The 19,780-nt window shown below is 41.5% G+C and overlaps 1 protein-coding gene across 1 annotated transcript; it reads left to right on the top strand.

Annotated features, from left to right (window-relative positions):
* Positions 1-663: 663 nt before the first annotated feature.
* LOC118780695 (ERBB receptor feedback inhibitor 1) lies at positions 664-11,193 on the top strand. Its single transcript, XM_036533337.1, has 4 exons — positions 664-825; positions 4,643-4,842; positions 5,400-5,482; positions 7,265-11,193. The coding sequence occupies exons 2-4, from the start codon at positions 4,691-4,693 to the stop codon at positions 8,362-8,364; spliced, it is 1,335 nt and encodes a 444-aa protein (XP_036389230.1). The 5' UTR covers positions 664-825; positions 4,643-4,690; the 3' UTR covers positions 8,365-11,193.
* Positions 11,194-19,780: the final 8,587 nt, after the last annotated feature.

The raw sequence follows: 19,780 nt of genomic DNA, 5'->3' as shown, positions 1-19,780 counted from the left end.
TCTCGCCAAAATATGTTTGCTTTTGCCAGATTGTAAAATATACACTTTACAAATCTAGTTTATAGGTTTTTGAAAGCCAGGGTAGGGCTTTTGGTAGCCAAAGTAGGGCTATGGAACTGGCGAATATAGATATAGGCTATAACATAGAAAATATATACAAAATAGGAACAGAAAATAAAATTACCCAAGAATAAAAAGGAAAATAAATCATTACCGCAACATAAGAAAAATGTTTCCTGCCAATACAGCGTAAAGATGGGCGATTTTAAAAGTACGAACCACTGTATGAAAGTAAATCTCAATTTAACAGTGCTGTAATCAAACAGCGAGGACTCCAGCCTTTGTAGCTATCATATATCTAACTGCAAACTTAGCTATTACATGTATTGAAAAAAACGCCAGATATAACTCGTATAAACCCAGCAGCATAAAGAGAGCGGCATACTATATATTTAAACATAAATCAGTGTATGATTCTGGTAATAATTATACAACAGCTAAACGTCAATAAGAATTAACTTGCCTCGAGAATCGATCGTATCCAGAAACGTCTGTTACGACAGGCGCGCTGTGTCTTTAAGGCGGGGGCGGAGCTACAGTCACAGCGCTGGGTAGTGCTTATAAGGAGCACACGGCTTGTCCCAATGTGAATGTTTTCCGCAAAACAGACGGCAGAGCGTGACAGTGAAGTACATGAAATATAGCTTACACACAATATTAGGGTGACAGAACTGACAGGATATATTGCGAAACGAGGGATCTGCTAGGGCATGCGATAAGCACTGGGAGTATTCGGAGCACAACAACATCAGCAAGATTTTAAAGGTGAGCAATTTAAGACCTGGCTTTTCATGTGTGTGAATGAGGACAAGTTCCATTAGCCGTGTGATTGTAATGTTCGGCAGTCGACTAGGAATAAGATTTTCGAGAAGCACAGACTAACGTGTTGCTGATCGGACATTATTTAAAACGCACCACATAACTTTTTTATTGGGGAAATTAGCGTAACGCAATTTTTTATTGCATGGAGGTGGGCAATGACCATCCATGTGTACGATGCCTGTCATTAGCTCTGCATGTACATCTATGTGTTAGGGAGATCATATCGTCTCGTTGTTGTAGATATTTGGCAGTTTTCAGTGATGAAGAAATTCTCTGCCCTCATTTCATCACTCGCTTATCAGTGGAACTGGAAAGAATTGATTGTTGGAAGAAAAGTGAGTCGCATCTGAGTCACCTACAGAGCGCTCAAGCCGAGCCAAAGTTAGGTAAAGGGGGTGCGCGCGCAATGCTGGCCTCGCAGCACAGGTAGAGCTGGTGTGGTTGCTTGGAAACCGCTGTGGGGTGTGTAGGGAGGGGTGTGTATTTTTTTCTTCTTCCTTTTTCATGTCTGCTATTTTGAAAAGAGCTGCCCTGGGGAATTTAGTAGATCCATATGTTGTGTTAATAGCGCGCCTGGTAAATCAGTATTTTGTTGTTTATTCGTTCATATCAGTGGATTCAATTACTGGATGGAAAAATATTTTGTTGGCCTTTGACACGTTTTCAGGTAATGTTGCCTCTGCCTGTTTTGGATGTAAGCCTACAGGCACTGCATTTAAAGATTGCCCTGTATACACAGTGGCTGTACAGATGTTGGGAAGGTGGATAAATTGATGGAGAAATCAACCAGAATAATTCATTCTGTGCTCTCTGTACATACAGAAGTGTATGTTGAGGGATTACTGGCATGCTGACACAGGCTGGAAAGTTGTATGAAGTAATTACCATTTATGGAAAAACATAAGTCTGATCCAACATAAGTCCATCCTAAAAAATAACAGTAAAAAGACCAAAAATCCAGGAAAACATTCAAAAGCCTTTTAAAGCTTGTTACACCATTCACTTTCAGTGATAGCTAAGTATGATATTAAGTGTGCAATCTGAAAAACAAAGATGCACCTTATTGCACCTTTTTGCTGTAACCAACAGGCATGCATTGTTCTTCACACACTGTACCTGAGTGCCATGTTATCTTAGTAAACGAGACCCCTCTTATCACGAGCTGGCTGGCAACAGACAGCACAAAAGGCTCATTAGCTTGGGCATATGTACTGCTGTTTATAATGTGATTACAAGGTAAGCAGCGAAGATCCAGGGTAGAAAATCTTGGTCTGTGATGGAGATGGAGTGTTTGCACCTGTTGTGTGTGTGTGTGAGAGAGAGAGAGAGAGAGGGAAGGCCCCTATGAATGGGTCATTGTGCGTGGTCTTGCCGCGCCACGGATTGGCCAGGCTCGGTGCAGAATGCGGGGCCATGGCCCGCGATAAATGGACAGCTCTGTTTGTGCGGATTAAGCTGTAGCCAATGGGCACCACTTTGCAGTTGTTTCACCCAAAGCACGTTTGCCAACCGTCGTCTTTTCGCCTTTCCCCTGCTGTCGGTTTCGTTCATACCTCGGCTATCCCTGGACGTCTCCGTGGCTTATCCCAGCTCTGACCTCATGGGAGAGTTCTCTCAGAATTCGAAAATGCGAGGGCTTTCTTTTAAAAAAAAAATGCACAAAGAGCCATTCATGCTTGAAAGTGGTTCCATTCATGCCACATGGAGTTATTTGCCGGTAGAATTAATTATTGTTGGTTTCTTCCATTTCATAAAGGTCTGCTGGAATTAAGTCAAAGTCTTCCAGCCTATGTTTTTGCTGCTGAAACCCGCAGAAAGAGTCAAGGATTTATTGATGCATTACCTCAAGCAGATTGCATGGAACGGAATTGTCTTTTTTTTTTTTTTTTTTTTGTAAGTCACTCCGGATGAGAGCATATGCCAAGTGAATAAATATAAATGTAATTGTCTCACAATTAGAGATTGTTATGATTATATAAACTTCATCAGAAGTGTAAAATTTGGGCTTTACACATATAAATTATTCATCATAAGGGAACTGGACTGGATGTTTGATGGAATGATTTCATTTGATTTAAAGGGAACCAACAAACCATAATTTCTGAACTGCAATAGCTTATTGTTTTGGTGACCATCTTTGGTTGAGATTTGTTAATGATTAGATAAGGTTGTGTGCCCAGGCATGCCAGCATATACCAGATATTATGAACATACTTAAACACATTTCTAATGTGAGGCAGAAGATCCTTTTTAATACAAGTTACATCAGTCATTCATCTTGTCTGAAACGTCCTCAGGGAAAATGCATTCATGTGGTATTAGGTTTATATGCAGAACTGTAGTAGTACAAAACAATTAAATGTTACCATGCTGGACATCCAGCTGTGTTCACTTCTATAAATATGACACGAAGTTATAGTAAAAAAATTCATGTGTAATATTAAACATACAAGAAGAAAATGGTTTTACTTGCTACAGGAATTTAAAAGAACATTTCATAAGTTGAAAGAAAATTTTTTGGCTCTGCAAAAAGTGCTTTAAAGTGTTCCTGTTTCTCTTTGCTGCACTTAGTTTAACGTGACACACATTTAAAGGGGGGGCGAGGGGGCGGGGGTCAGATGAATGCTGCCACCTTTCAAGTTTGTGTGGAGTGTACAGACCTTCAGGGCAATCTGAGACAATGTTTACAGAAAATAGGAAACTTTTGCAAAACCAGGAATTTCTCTATCTCTCTCTTGGAAAATGTCCGTTTTGTTGTTTGTCTATTTGGGACGTTCTGTCCTGTTTGGTTTGAGTTGGCCTGTCATCGGTCCTGTTGACATTTGTTTCCCCACCCTCTTGCTGCCTGTCACTAATACTTTTGAGAAGTCTGAACCTGGAATTTTTTTTCTTCTTTTTTAATTAACGCAGCGAGAGAACCACTTAAATGGTGTAGTTAAAGGTATTCAGGCAAATTTCATTTCCATTCATAAGTCTTCAGCTGCTGGAATTTCACAACGAAAATCATTGTTTCCCCGTTTTCGCCGATATTTATTTGTGGCTTTTTCTTAGTGTGTGTGTATGTGTATATAATCTGTTTCGATGCTCGAAAATGGCTGGAGATTGCTTGGCGGTGTTCTCATTATGTGCTTTTGTGTGTGGTAACTAAGAGAACATTCAATTTGATTCAGAGCCTCCCCTGCGGAGGGCCGGCCGGGGTGTGAGTGCCTTTAAGCGCTGTCAAACTGAAAGTTTGGCATTCCAGAGTGAGTGGAGCCGGGGAGAATGTTACACAATCGCCCTGTTGAAAGGCGAGATTGAGGTCTGTGGCGGAAGGCTGCAGTGCTGTAATTACTGGCAGCACAGCAAAGGGAGGGAGGGGAGGGGTTACGGAGGCCTCCCAAACCAGTGACCCTGGGGGTTGTGCAACTACCAGGCTTCAAACAAATGAAAATGTATTCGGTGCTCTATTAGTGCTCAGTTCAAAGTAAAAAGAGATGCGGGGGGGGGAAAAAAAAGAGATGCATTTAGCAAAACCACCGTTCTGGCGGAAGCATTAGAACTGTGTTTTTGAGGAAGTACCCCCCAATCATCCCCCCCTCCCCCCCTCCCCCCAACCACGCACGCACACACACACACACACACGCGCACACACACACACATCCCCAGTTGATTTGGGAGAACATTTTAAAGAGTCGCTTCCAGGAGCAGTGACAAACCTCTGCATCGGTGTGTTCCCACCCATTAAGAGTCTCCTCTCTCTCCTCTCTGTGTGCGGCAGGTATGCCAGCAGCTGCCAGCTAGGTGAGAGCGGTCCTTCTTGGCTTGAATGCGACCCAAGGGCAGCTGGATTATGTCCACAGCAGGCCTGAGTGCACAGGAGTTCCCGGCATCCCTGAAGAGTGCCTTCCTGCACGGCAGCCACTGCCTCAGCATGGCTAGCGCCAAACCCTACTGGGACCAGCACCATGACCTCAACAAGTAAGCGCCCGTGTCCTTCACACTGTGCACATTGCAGTCAGAAGATGATGATGGTTGTTGTGGTTTCACATTTAAGTCAATTAATCTGGCGCCAGTGTAGCATAGTGGTTAAGGAGCAGGACTCGTAACCGAAAGGTTGCTGGTTCGTATTCCCCACAGGGGTGCTGCTGCTATACCCTTGGGCAAGGTACCTAACCCAGAATTGCCTCAGTAAATATCCAGCTGTATAAATGGATAACATTGTGGAAACTTGTAACTGATGTAAGTTGCTCTGGATAAGAGCAGCTGCTAAATGCCAATAATGTAAACAAATAATCCAGTTGTGTTAAGTGTTTTGGTCTGAGGGATGCTCATTTTCAAGTGGAAACTTTCAAGGGTCAAAAACCACATAAAGTGTAGATGCTGGAACCCGTTACCCATATGCAATATGCAGTTGTTAATATGGGTTTCATTGCTGAAAGTGTTAATTACCTCTTACCTTAATACTTATTTATTGGAGAACTTGTAGATAACATCTGGTGTGGCAAATGAAATGAGTGTGTTTCCCTGTTTTGCAGCTTGTATTTTAGCCTCGATTCTTCAGCCATGGAATACAACCTGAGAGTGCAGCACCAGGTCCCTGCATCTATGGGCTTTGAGCGTAAGTATACTAATATTTTTTCAGGACCACCAATATTATTGTTACAGCCTCATCACAGGGTCATCAGCTAGGTGTGGCATATTCCGGTTGACAACATATGATGTTCAAAGTTTGGCATTCAAAATTGACTGATTGGCTTTACTTTCCCTCTGTGCCAAAGGCATCCACTTTAGTTGTCACAAATTCATAGTTAAAGCCTGTGAGATTGTGCAAACAAGTAATGATACACTCCATTGGTTACTTCTTGTCCAATGAAATGCACTCTTCATGTTGCTTTTGTGTTCTTGTGGTCATGGGCAACCGAGAGGTGGTCAAATCAAGCGAAACACCCAGCATTAGTTCCGCTGAATGAGTTAATGAGATGCATCTGAGAAATATGATTGAAAATATTCTGTTTGCCTTATTCAGTTTAAAACATTTTTTGCGTTCCCCGCTGTCAGATGTAATGGAATCTAAATATCTCATAAACTTTGTTGGATTTTTGAAGGTGGCTGACACTTTGCATTGCTCTGCTTCCCACAACTACAAATGGCTAGCACTGAATAAGGCCACAGCAAGGAAACTTGGGGGGAAAAAATACTAGTGTTTCAGACCAGTCAAACAGGACTGTGGCTATATGAAATTGTATCAAATAATGGTCGTTTCTTTTAAGCAGGTTTAATTTTGATGGTTGTTTCTGTTTTGTATTTGACAGGGCTAGACTAGGGGAGGCAGGCAGAGATTTGGCTGTCCTGTTCTGCTCTATAAATAGCCTTGAGAGTGCTCTGTTAAAATGACGATAGGTCAAGTCGTGCTTGCTGGTTGGCTGTGTTCGGCCGCAGCCTCCAAATAGCGGTGCAGGACCTGCCAGAGAATGATGATGAATGAAATGGCTTTACACAAAGTTTTAGCACAGATCAAACATTTTACAATTTGCTGTGCCCCAACTGTTTGTAAAATTCGTTTGAGAAATCAGAGCTTTGTTCAGTTTTCATGAATGCATGACATGGTCCTCCTGAGTTTAGTTCCTAGGAACATCAATACAAAAGATGCTTCACTGTAGTTGGCAGGGCATGTCTAATAGATTTTGAGATTAAACTGACTGGTTAAAATCCACCTCTTTATGCTTTTGAGCAGTCCTGATGTATTCTCTGGTTAGTGTTAATTTTATGTACCATAAAATATTAATTCCTTATCTGGCTTATTCCTTAATTGTTTTTCAAAATTTGTTATTACATATGCTTCCTTGAAGCCCTGTGACAGCGGTCAGAAATTCTGCTACTTATCTGCCGTATCGTACTGTGCCCACCACGTCATTCATCTGAGTACACGCCAGTCTATACAGGGTTCAAGAGTGGTGGGAGAGAGGCACGGTATATCAGTTTGGTCACTCACTGTTCCCAAAGGCTGTGGCGGATGTTTCTTCCAGACCCCAGAAGGTTACGGGAAGCTCTCAGATTGTCGCCTGTTCCTCTGATAACCGATTTCCGGAAATAATCTCTTGGTGTTCTGTTGAGGCTGAAGATATTAGGAGGGTGAAATGTAGAGAAAGGGGACTTTGTTTGCTGTTTGTTTTTACCCTGAGAATAACTCTGCTTTATTTTATTAGTGTTGTTGAAATGAAGTCCATTAGTAATGTAGTTACCTCAAATAATCCAAAAATACAAGAAGCATGCCACTAAACATTAAAATAATTTTCTACTGAGGCAAAGTCTGCATACCCTGCCTTTTGAATTTATTGTTGTAGTTTTACAGACTTTTGTTTGTAATCAGTACTTCCTCCCTCCTCCCGTGTTTCTGTAGGACACGTGTCTCACCCCCATTCCCCGCACAGTCCCGGGGCCCAGCGCTTGCCCCCCAAGAAATCCCGCCCTGCCCAGCTCAACCTGTCCTCCTGTACGGAGCCCTCCATGCCCAGCTCTCCGGAGGGTGACCAGGTCGTCCCCTCTTTCCAGCGACTGTCAGTGTATGAGCGTACCCCCCCACAAACCCCAAGCCGGGGGACCAAGCCCCTGCCCCCCCTCCCCAGCCCGGCGGACCTGTCCTCTGACGAGGCGGTGGACAACGAGGTAGAGTTTTTCACCAGCGCGGACGAGAGCCGCTGCCTGGTCCCCGAGCCCTGCCCCAAGCCCCTGGCCTTCCGCTACGGGGCGCCCAGCCGGCGCAGTTTCCGCGGCTGCGGGCAGATAAACTACGCCTACTTCGACAGTCCGAGTGCGCAGGAGCAGCGTACGCCGGAGTGTGAGCAGCAGCAGCGAAGGGAGCCGTCTGTGAAGGACTGCCCCAGACAGCAGGAGCGGCCCCAGCGGAGGCTCCGCCGCTCCCACTCCGGCCCCGCCGGCTCCTTCAACAAGCCCACCGCCCTGCGGCTGTCCTGCCACCATCACAACAGCCACGGCCAGGACAAACCGGAGGTTCCTCCTCGCGTCCCTATCCCCCCACGGCCTCTCAAGGCCGCGGACCACCGCCGCTGGTCGGCCGAGGTGCCCTCGGGGGGCTACAGCGATGACGACAAACCCCCGAAAGTGCCCCCCAGAGAGCCCCTGTCCTCCGGCAGCTCCCGTACCCCCAGCCCCAAAAGCCTCCCCTCGTACCTCAACGGGGTGATGCCTCCCACGCAGAGCTTCGCACCCAACCCCAAGTACGTCAGCAAGGCCCTGCAGAGGCAGAACAGCGAGGGCTCCACCTCTGCCCGCACCCCCTGCATCCTGCCCATCATCGAGAACGGCAAGAAGGTCAGCACCACCCACTACTTCCTCCTCCCCCAGCGCCCCGTCTACCTGGACAAGTTTGAGAGGTTCTTCCGGGAGGCGGACTGCGAGGCGGCTGGTGATTGCGCCTCCGCCTCCAGCACAGACTGGGATTGTCAGACGAAGCACAAACCGCATGTGCACATGGTATAGCTGTGAAGAAAAAAAACAAAAAACGAAACGGGCAGGACAGACTCTGAACGCTGAAGGAAGACAACCACTTGACTGATGTTGCTTCAGGATCTGAACACTCATAACACTGCTGCTTGACTGTCTGATCCCACAAGGAATCTCAAGAGTGGAGAACTCCTTCATCGTAATGGGATGTGTTTGAAAATGGACGAACAAAAACATTACAGGCAGTTTGTTAAATGATTTTTACCCTAACTGCACACCAGCTGGAGCTGTTGGGGACTATTATTATTGTTGTCGTTGTTATTATTCTTTGATGTTAGTCAAAATGCAGTGATGACACAGATATAGTATCACAGTTTGTACAATATCTAAGTTTAGTCACTCTGACATTATCTCAGCGGAGGGGAGTGTGTCTAATTCAGAATGATTATTTTTGATATTATTTTATTAATATAGAAACGATTAGTGTTGTGGTGTAGTCTTGATATAAGCTGGACTTGTACCTCATTTTCCATTTTTGTTTTGGATACAGAATGCTGTACGGATAGTGTTTGCCAAGGTGCTTTGTTACTTGTGAATTGTGCCTCCGCAGTCAGTGCTTGTCAGGCAGTGGACAGAGGGTCAGTAAAGCATCATTTTAATATTGGGGGGGAGGGAGGTGGGGAATAAAGGCCAATATATTCAAGAATTCTAATGAAGGATAATCCCTTAAACTTTGCCTTCAATAATATTTATCTGCATCAAAACTTATGAAGAATGAAGTGCCTATACAGTTTTGATGCCCTTCTCATTAATTTTGTATGAAGTTTTCTGCTCAGTTATTTCACGCAGTTCTGATCATATAAGTGTTGCAAAGTATGTGTGTCAGGGGTAAGTGGTTTTGTGCGTGCACTGCAGGAATGGAATGTTTTTAATGTATGTGTTGTGTGCAGAGATGTGGCTTCTGTAATGTGTATGTTTGGGGCTGCAGTTAGCAGTGTGTGTTATGACCATACCAGCTGTGCTGTGGATGGGTGTTTTAATATTGTTAGTTCATGTGCCCATTGTTAGCACTGCTTCCATGAACAAAAACATAAAAAAATTCCCAACCATGTGAGAGATGAGCACCTTCACCCTCTCATTAAAGAATATGAAGGATTTCTTCTTTTTTCCCAATGCGTGTCTTGGCAGGTGTTTTTTTTAATGGACAAAAATATCCCCAACATGAATGAATGCCTCATTTTATCACCATTTTGGAACAGATTTTTTCTGCAAAGCTGTGACTCAGGCCCAGAGTTGTTGTAGTCCATTATAACCCCTGTAATGACGTAATATTCTATCATATACCTTCCATAACAATTAATTTAAGCAGTGTACTCTGCTCACTTCTAGAATATGCTTGAGATTGAAATAAATTAAAAATTTACCTGCTAATCTGAAATGTTTAATTGTGTACTAATGTTGATTCAGTTATGTGTGAAAGCTGTTGGTTCTACCCCAATCTCAAGCAATTTTTCTTGTTTCCAATTTCATTACTGGCTGGGTCATAGTTGCATTTTATTATGCCCTGCAACTAAATTGTAAACACATTGGTCAATGTCAAAATGATTTTATTTGCTGTTTTACAGTATATCCATCTCTTCTGCCCTCTCTCCACTACTGTATCCATTAACTGATCTCAGAGTTCTAATGAAAAATGAATAACACTGAACCGAAGAGGGCTTGGCTGTCAGAAAAGCATTTCCTGTTCTGTAGTCACATTCCTATCTGATAGTGATTGCAGTGGGTGTGGTCAGAGACTGAAGTTGCTGGTAGGAAGGAAATGACTTATTTTCTTATTTTATATGTGTCATTAAGTATCACAATTGCATAGTAAGTGTAGCAGGTGTGCTATAGAGACCCTTGACACAAAATGGTATCCGGAACAACTTTAGTGGAATAGGACCCAGCCTCCAGGCAAAAACTCATTAACCTTAATGGCAAAGGACTGGAGGAGTGTTTAACAATACCTCCTTCCTCTGTTTTCTCTGAAAACTGTAGCACTACTCACAAATGCCTGTGAATTCTGCTGTGGCAAGCCAGGTCCAGGCTGTCTACAGGGTCACACACACACACACACAAAAACACACACACACACACACTACCTGTTTCTCCTCTGTGCACTGTATCATATGGGTGAGGGAGACCACAACAGATTATCTATGGTTCACTATTTTGCCTGCTAAATTTCAGCTGTGTATGTCTGGTCTGGCTTAAGTCTGAGCGTGTTTGCATTCGAGACAGACTCGTGTTTGAAGTGGGGCAAAGGCTGGCTGGGATGGTTCTCTGTCACCTTTGTTTTTGGCTTTGAGAGAATTGTGCTATGCATCAGCCACTCCTGCCCCCATATTTCAGGGTTTGGAAACTGGTGATTGCGTCAGTACTTTCTTTAGGAGGGACAGCTGGACTGTATTCATCCTTTGTTTTGTGGAGCACGCCTTCCAAACCTGTGGTTAAGCAACCAAGCCTCCACCATGAATGTGCCTCCCTGAACTCCTCAAGGAGATCAGAAAAAAAAAATTGTGACACTTCATTTAACATCTACATTTTTCTTTGCATATTTTGTAAAGTACTGAAGGTCAAAAATCTAGCTCCCTCTGTAATCTTGCAAGACAGTGTTTTTACTGAAAATGAATTTCAGATCGTTCAAACGCTGTGCATCATTCAGACAGCCCATGCTTACAGTGTGGACCCCATTTTGTGAGTTTTTGTTTGTGTTACAGAAACATGTTTACATTGTTAAACTACTATATGTGGTATTGTGAATTGCTTCATATTAACATATGTTGAAGTCTTATTAAAAAATAAATGAAGGCATTAAAGATTAAAGACATTCTCTGCTGTGGAGCAAATGCACTGATCTCACAGTACATTGTAATGTGTACAGTATTTGACAGAATTCCCCTTGCTGTGTCAAAAACGTTACACATAATACTCTGTCGATAGTCTATAAAAGAAAAAAATAAAACAACTTATTTATGGAGCCTCTTCCTCTTTTCTGACAATTTTATGACAGTTAAAAAGTGCATTATCCTACAACGCAGGAGATCAATAATGTAACTGAGGGGCAACTCATCTTCTTTGCTGTGTCACATTACAGAATTTTTGGCCTTTTCCCAAATGAGTGTGTGCAGATACACAGGTGGACTGTGTACTTCCTGCTACCTGTCCTTGTGGAATGGTGTTCTTTCTTTTATGACATCAATCCGCCTGTTCAAACCTGATGTCTGTGCTACTCATGTGACTGCCTCTTCCCAATATGGCTGTTCCTACAAACTGCTTCTTCCTAATATATTTGCTCCCACACAATGAAGAAGGCACACGGACAAACTGTCGCTTGTTTGCACAGATCTGGCAACATCTATGCTAAGTCTGACCTTAGCATAACCCTTTAGCAACAGAGCACATTAGAACATTCAGCCACCACCCAGCCTTTATGACGTGCATTTAAAAAAAAAACAAAACACGATCATTGTGGAATGAAAATGGAAATATCTTTGTGACTCCCTCCATGAGAGGAGATATATGCACTCGTGTACAAGTGAACAAGGTAGCGCCGTTTTCATGAAAAATGTCATTTTGCATTTTAGGGTCATTTAAATATTGTAGCAAATTAGTTATTCAGTTTCTATAAATGTGTATGGATCCTGGGATATGGAACTGACACAGATGTATGCTGGGAATTGTATTCCTTTCACCCGCACCACTATCCTATCCATTTTAGTCTCATTAGGTAAGACAAAAGAGGATTGATTCAGCTAGTGATACAGGCAATGTTTTGGTGTTTGCGAGACTAGCAAACAACTTAAACACACAAGCGTGGGCCCATTTCTAGATACTTGGCTCCTTGCAACAGGTATTTGTGTGGTGGATCAACCTAGCATACAAACACATATTGTACTAAGTTGGAAATCAAGTTGTTTTTTATTGTTGTTACAAGTATAGTTCATGGGTTTCTTTTCATCAAAGCAATATTAACAGTGAAAATGCAAAAGTGGATGAAACAATTGGACTTTGGAATTTTTCTGGAGATCAGCATGCTTGGCTGTAAAGGGATTGGTTATTACACTTAAACACACTAACAACAAACCAATTTAAATTGCTTATTATGCCAGCTGTATATTTACCTTCAGCGACCCCCCTACCACGGTGTAGGGTAATTTTACAACACCGCTTACAGTTAATCTACATTGATTCTGAACCAGGACAGTCAGACCAAATAGAGGTGACCTCATAATGCATTAGCCCCTCCCACATTTTCAGGTGAGGTGTTGAGTGACAGTGCAGAGGAAGTATGTGGACTGTAGCCATAGCAACTATGACAAGACCAATCCACAATGGACTAGTTCAAACTCAAAGGAAGTATTAAGCAAAATCAGTACAGTCAGTACAGAGTCAGCTAACAATCCTATCCAAAAGAGCTCTGTAAAACTGAGGGTGGAGCAGACTAGGGTTTGACATTTTGGTATTTGTGACTATAAAAGCTTACTGGTCTTGCTATGTATTATGTCTTTCAGTGGTAGAGTCCAGCTATAACTGCAGTTTCAGTTTTATAGTTGCCATAATTTTTTATCAGTCTTATATCTCATTAATGGGAATATAACCCTTGCAATCCTGACCCCAGACATTGCGTAATATGCAATTCTGTTGTTCAGTAATATCAAAAATGCGTAATGCTGTAGGTGTTTTTTCCTGTTATATTGGTCTATTACATAATTCCACAATCAGGTTTATCTCCACAGTGAAAACAGTATATGTCAGAGAGCTGAACACTTTGTGCCAAGTTAGTAGGTGATGAGCTTTGTGAAGTTATTTTCACAAACTCAGATTCATAAAACAAAAAGACTTTTAAACGTCAATTTGCAGTCCAAGCATGACAAAAAGCATGCTTTGAGCAGATGCTGTATCCATGCAGGTGTCATATAGGAGGTAAAATGACAAAGGCAAGCATTCATTTTAATAAAAATTGACTTTTGCGTGTGACAGCCATCCATTGGAACCACTTATGGGACAGACATATTGCCTCTACCCTTCCAGCAGAGATAGTTTACTCCATTTCAAGGTTCCTCATAGACAATATCAGAAATAAGCAGTAACAAACAGTTAAAATGGTCCCACAGACAAATAAAAACAATTATCTATTTTCGGTATGGACAACAATCCAATAATGATTTTCTAGTGTGCCTGTTGTTTATTGATTCAATACAAACCTTTTGCGCATTAGCATGAATGTTTGCAGTTGTGGTAAAGGAACTGGTCTTGTAACCTGAAAGTTAAAGGCATCAACCTACAGTTGTGTCCTTGTGTGAGCTCAACCTGAATTGCTTTGGTACATATACAACTCTACAATGTGATAGTATGCAAGCTGTGAAAGTTATTTAAGCAAATAAATAATGCACTGATGGTCTCAGTGTAACCAAATAAAACAACACCAGACTTACTTATATATGACAAAGTACTTGAGTATGTGTCTGTGTATGGATAAAATGACTACACAATTTTATTATCCACTCATGTTACAATCTTCAGGTCATCTGTTTCCACGTCTTTGCAGCCTTATGCTAATCAGACTCTTTCTATTGGCTAAAAGGCATATTGTCTTTATTCAATTATATTTCAACAGCAATGCACTACTGTGGCCAATTGCCTTTGGGCAATTAGCATATTACATACCCACAGGAGAGGAACCTGCAGAAAGAATTCCACTTATCAAGCTTTCATAAAAAAAAAGAATCCCGTCGGGTTACAATTGCCTTTCATTGCTCTGTCCTGCAGACCTCAGCAGGAGTTGCTGGTGCCCCATCGGCAGATAGTAACCCTTGTGCAAGATATCATATTCACCTGGTCCCACTTGCTGAGGACATGTACTGTTCTAAAAAGAAAAAAAAACATAATAATAAAGCAGTCTGTATACTTATGTAACTTTCAAAAAGTTTTGTAACTTTTGTAAGTGCACTATCATGAAATGAAGACCAGGTAGGTGGCAGCTTTCTGTACGGTGTATGTTCACTTGATGCCACATTAATCAAAATCAAACTGTCGGGAGCTACCTGAAGGTACAGGCCACATATCTTTCTCATTTTAGTTTTCCTTCTTGTCTTGTACCTCAGACTGAAAGTTGTTCATTAAGTTCATTAATATGAACATCTATGGGCTTCATGTTTACATTACTCCCATAAGCATTACCATAAATTAAATTATTGCTTATATGAAAGAATGCTTGTTCTTCCACACAGACAATGTCCACAGCCTTACTTCTCTGCTAGGAAAGTTATGTACCAATAATGACTATTCAATGAAGAGCAGTACCAAAGTAGCGGCAGTTCCCAAAACTAGCAAGCCTTTTTCACAGTGGAGGAGGTGGAGCATGCTTTACATGCACTTTCACCGGATAAATGAATTAAGATCCTGAAATGCAGATGTCACAGTTTTTCATTGAACTGTGTGTGCAAAGGGCGGGAGGAGGGGTTATCCATACTGATCTTCATGTAAATCACAGCCCAATACTATTTCTACAGCTAAGCAAGTTTTGACAGCATTATGGTAATAAACAACACAGTATTTCTAGTTACTGTAGAAAAATACACCAACAGCTTGTGTACATTTAATGTATTAGGACTTGTTTGTCCTGTTTGAAAAGTTAGTGCATGACTGCTTGTTGATTGCACTATCATCATTCTTAGTGCTGTTAAGAACTTCTTATGAAATTCTCTCCTACTCTATTTGTCCACCCAGTGCCAGCCAGAAGCAGATGGTCTCCCCCTCTGACCTGGGTTCTGCTCAAGGTTTCTTCCTGTTAGTCAGGGAGTTTTTCCTTGCCACTGTCGCCTTTGGCTTGCTCTGAGGGAGTATCAGGTCTGGAATGTCGATGTAAAGCTGCTTTGTGACAACTCATGTTGTAAAAAGTGCTATTTAAATAAACTGAATTGAACTGAATTGAAATTAATGATGACTTTTTACAGGTTAGCAACTTCACATTGATACAAAACAACACATTTGTAATTATGACAATAATTTGCAATAATAACATTTTAACAATGTTTTTACATTACGAGTAAAGATTATTATGTATTTTCTACCTGCTTATTGTTTGCAAACTACTTTTAAAAATAACCCGTGCTTATTTAATATGTAGGAATGTACCGTATTAACTAACATAACAATATAAGCAGGCACTGAAATGTGACCAATAATTATATAGATATTACAGAAAATCCTAAGATGTTTCTCGGGGTGTTCTTTATTCAGTTTTAGGCAGCTAGATGTGTATATAGCTACCTACATGTACACGTGTTATTTTAGACATATTTGGACATAATATACTAGAGATTTTAAAAGATTGTAAGACTTGCTACAGGATTTGCAAAGCTTATTGTCAATTTCACAGTTTACAGTAATGAGCGACATATGCAGCCTTGCAGAACTCTCCTTCCCACACATAGGGTTTATTTTGTGTATCAGCAGTTTCAAAAAGAATATGCAAATATGACGTGACAGTCAAGCTGCTTTTCCCCCACTTTTTACAGTTAAAACCACATATCATATGAAGCTATGCCATCCATGCAACATGTAACACTACACTACAGTAATATGGAAAGGTAATGTGTGAAAAACCGTTGAAATGCGTCTGCCTCTGGACACACGAAGACTTTCTCACGTTCTGTGGAAATCTGAGAGAATCATCAGAGACACCAATGCATGTGACTTCACTGTCTTGTACTGTACCCAAGGCAATCTTAATCTTTCCCCATTCCCATTGCCCAATATTGTGTATATGTGTGTGTGTGTGTATGTGTGTGTGCGTGTGTGTGTGTGTGTGTGTGTGTGTGCGTGTGTGTGTGTGTGTGTGTGTGTGACAGAAACAGAGATGGAGACAGTTAGAGAAAGAAAGAGAGAGAGAGGTATAACACATATATGTATGTACACATGTTTGTATGACATTTAACTGGTGCAGACATTTGTAAAAATATTTCTTCTGGTCTTTAGTCATCAATGAAGTGATTCTCCAAAAAATGCTTGCAGGATTCCGCTGTTACTGATTCTGCTGTTACCTGGATCAGGGTAAAGGTGATTCCCTATAACTACCTCTCAATGTGGCCTGCTGGCATCCTGTGATATTCTACCTGAGACAGTTCTTCAGTGGAAAAATTGCCAGGATTAGCACTAATCACCAAATCCCCCAGGTCTACTTTAAATAAATAAATAAATGAAGTGCGCCACAACAGTTTGCTCAGCAACCACAGATTTGCATAAGCCAATGGAGGCTTGTTTGCCCCCGTGTTTTCATGGAAACCTTTGTCTCCAGGAAAGCCAAGGAAACGAATGAACTCTTTCGTTGAAGAAAGGTCTTTCATTGCCATTATAAGGCTGTGCAAAGGTGTAGCTTTATGTGGTGTGTGGTTGTCAAGGTGACAGTCACACCCAGCTGCTGTGCTTCCTCGCGAGCCATTGGCCAGCAGATCATGGGGTCACAACAACACCATCTATTTTCCATATATGGAACAGACAGACAGCTTGGTGTGTTCCTTATTGAAACTTTTGTCTCATTGTTGAAGCTATGAGCATTATGAACTCATTATGAAAATTTTTGCAGGGGTGTGATCTAAGCAGAACATCCAACATGCATGTAGGATGACAAACAGCAGAACCAGAACCAGAACCTACTAGGTGGACAATTTGAATGGAAAGATAATGGAAAGATAGAGTCAGTAATGACTCCACCCTTAGGCTATGCAAGTTAAATAAGTGTGAGCAATCACCTATGCCAACACCATATATATCCTGCCAGATGTGAGTTAGAGACATGTAACTGTTTTTTTTTTTCTTTTGAGATGGAGGCATTTAGCCCCATTCATTACAATGATGTGACAAAAATATTCAGAAATTATACTCTATTTTCATAGAAAAATATATAGCTTACAGAGCTATGGAGGTATTTTTCTAATGGGTGAATTTCATAGTTAATGCAAGTCTTTGTCCCCTCCTGGTGGTAGACAGTTGAAATTTCTTCAGCAAAGTGCTTCCAAATGTCATTTTAATCACATACGATAATCTTAAAATCATTACTCATGTAACATTTATTTCAGTTGTTACAACTATAGTCTTATCCAGGGCCACTAACAGTGGATAAATCAATTTCAAAGCAATTATAGCTATTATTATCACACATTATTTTAAGTCAAATAAAATAAATATTTTTTTCTAGCATAAATCACCAGATTTTAATCAGATTAAATAACAAAAATGTGTAAACCACAAACATAAACTCATCAGTATTCAAAGGAAAGAGATACAGATGTAAAACAATCAAGCTTCAACTGTAAACTTGGTGCTGCTGTTATTGAAAATGATTAATACACATTCAATGCAAAAGAGACACACATGCTCAGTTTATGAAATAATTAATTCCAAAGCGCTGACATATCTCTACGTTATGTAGAAACTGGATGGTGCTGAAAATTACATTTAGACAGTGTTGAAAATTACAAATGCAATTACATTGTTTAAATACAAATGAAATTTTAAATACCTTGTTTTAACTGATGTACACTATATGGCCAAAAGTATGTTGGCACCCCCCCTAATCATTAAGTTCAGGTGTTTCAGCCACACTGATTGTTAAAATGTGCATAAAATCAAGCACATAGCCATACAATCTCCATAGACAAACCTTGGAAGTAGAATGGGCCGTACTGGAGAGCTCAGTGACTTTAAAAGTGGCACTGTCATAGGATGCCATCTTTGCCACAAGTCAGTTCGCAAAATTTCTGCCCTGCTAGATCTGCCCCAGTCAACTGTAAGTGCTATTATTGTCAAGTGGAAGTGGCTAGGAGCAACAACAGCTCAGCCACAAAGCTGTAGACCACGCAAACTTACAGAGCGGGGCTGCTGAGTGATGAAGCGCTTAGCACATAAAAACTGCCTATCCTCTGTTGAATCACTCACTACAGAGTTCCAAACTGTCTCTGGCTGCAACATCAGCACAAGAACTGTGCGTCGGAAGCTTCATGACATGGGTTTCCATGGGCGAGCAGCTGCACACAAGCCCAACTTCACTATGTGCAATGCCAAGCGACGGCTGAAGTGGTGCAAAGCACGCCGCCACTGGACTCTGGAGCAGTGGAAACGTGTTCTCTGGAGTGATGAATCACGCTTCAGTGGCTTCACTATCTGGCAGTCTGATGGATGAATCTGGGTTTGGCGAACGCCAGGAGAGCGCTACCTACCGGAATGCACAGTGCCTACTGTAAAGTTTGTTGGAGGAGAGATAATGGTCTTGGGGCTGTTTTTCAAGGTTTGGGCTAGGCCCCTTAGTTCCAGTGAAGGGTAGCATTAATGCTACAGCATACAAAGACATTTTAGACAATTGCATGCTTCCAACTTTGTGGCAACAGTTTGGGGAAGGCCCTTTCCTGTTTCAGCATGACTGTGCCCCTGTGCACAAAGCAATGTCCATATAGACATGGTTTGACGAGTTTGGCGTGGAGGAACTCCAGTGGCCTGCAGAGAGCCCTGATCTCAACCTCATTGAACACCTTTGGGATTGGGATGAATTAGAACGCCGATTGCGAGCCAGGCCTTCTCGTCCAACATCAGTGCCTGACCTCACAAATGCTCTTTTGGCTGAATGGACACAAATTCCCACAGACACACTCCAAAGTCTTGTGGAAAGCCTTCCCAGAAGAGTGGAGGCTGTTATAGCTGCAAAGTGGGGCAACTCCATATTAATGCCCATGGTTTTGGAATGGGATGTCTAATAAGTTCATATAGGTCTGATAGTCAGGTGTCTACATACTTTTGGCCATATAGTGTATCTACTGACATAAAGTACATAAGCACATAAAAGAGGGTATAGGGTATACTGTTACTGATCGTGGAATGATGTTGCCACTTCTGGTCTTTTGGTTTTCACCTGCATCAAGAAATTCAGACACAAAATGACAAATTAAAAAAAATCAAAACCTAAACTTTGATTTAGCTGGCCACTTCTGACCCAGTCATGCTTTGTGTGACAATATTTATACCTTGTTTTTAATTTCTCATTTCAGCTACACATTACAAAATATATTGGGATTTATTAAACAATTGACATGACCTCTCAGATTGACTGAGTAAAAAAAATGTATCAGTAATGCTCACTTTTCCTGAAATACCTACGTTTAAGGAAGTGTCCACTTTCTCCAGCTGGGGTCGAAAAACTCCAGGGAAGGATTCATCGGCAAAGCTGACGCTGTCATCCAGGTCGTTTATTCCAGTTTTCCCTGGCATTCTTCCAGCATTATCCAAGTCTGAAATAAATACAGCATAAGCTTAATGCTTAACAACTTCGTAATGCTCAATTAGTCATGAATGATTATTGATTTTTTTTTTTACATTGATTGTAATGCCGATTGTAATGATTAATTATTATTGATCA

The sequence above is a fragment of the Megalops cyprinoides genome, chromosome 7, assembly GCF_013368585.1.
Source record: "Megalops cyprinoides isolate fMegCyp1 chromosome 7, fMegCyp1.pri, whole genome shotgun sequence".
NCBI lineage: Eukaryota > Metazoa > Chordata > Actinopteri > Elopiformes > Megalopidae > Megalops > Megalops cyprinoides.
This window is presented reverse-complemented; position numbering and strand designations above follow the sequence as displayed.

Excerpts from the sequence above, each read along its gene's own strand:
- LOC118780695 (XM_036533337.1), top strand. The coding sequence starts at position 4,691 with ATGCGACCCAAGGGCAGCTGGATTATGTCCACAGCAGGCCTGAGTGCA. Across the intron at positions 4,843-5,399 it reads CAGCACCATGACCTCAACAA|CTTGTATTTTAGCCTCGATT; the intron begins GTAAGCGCCCGT and ends CCTGTTTTGCAG. Across the intron at positions 5,483-7,264 it reads TGCATCTATGGGCTTTGAGC|GACACGTGTCTCACCCCCAT; the intron begins GTAAGTATACTA and ends GTGTTTCTGTAG.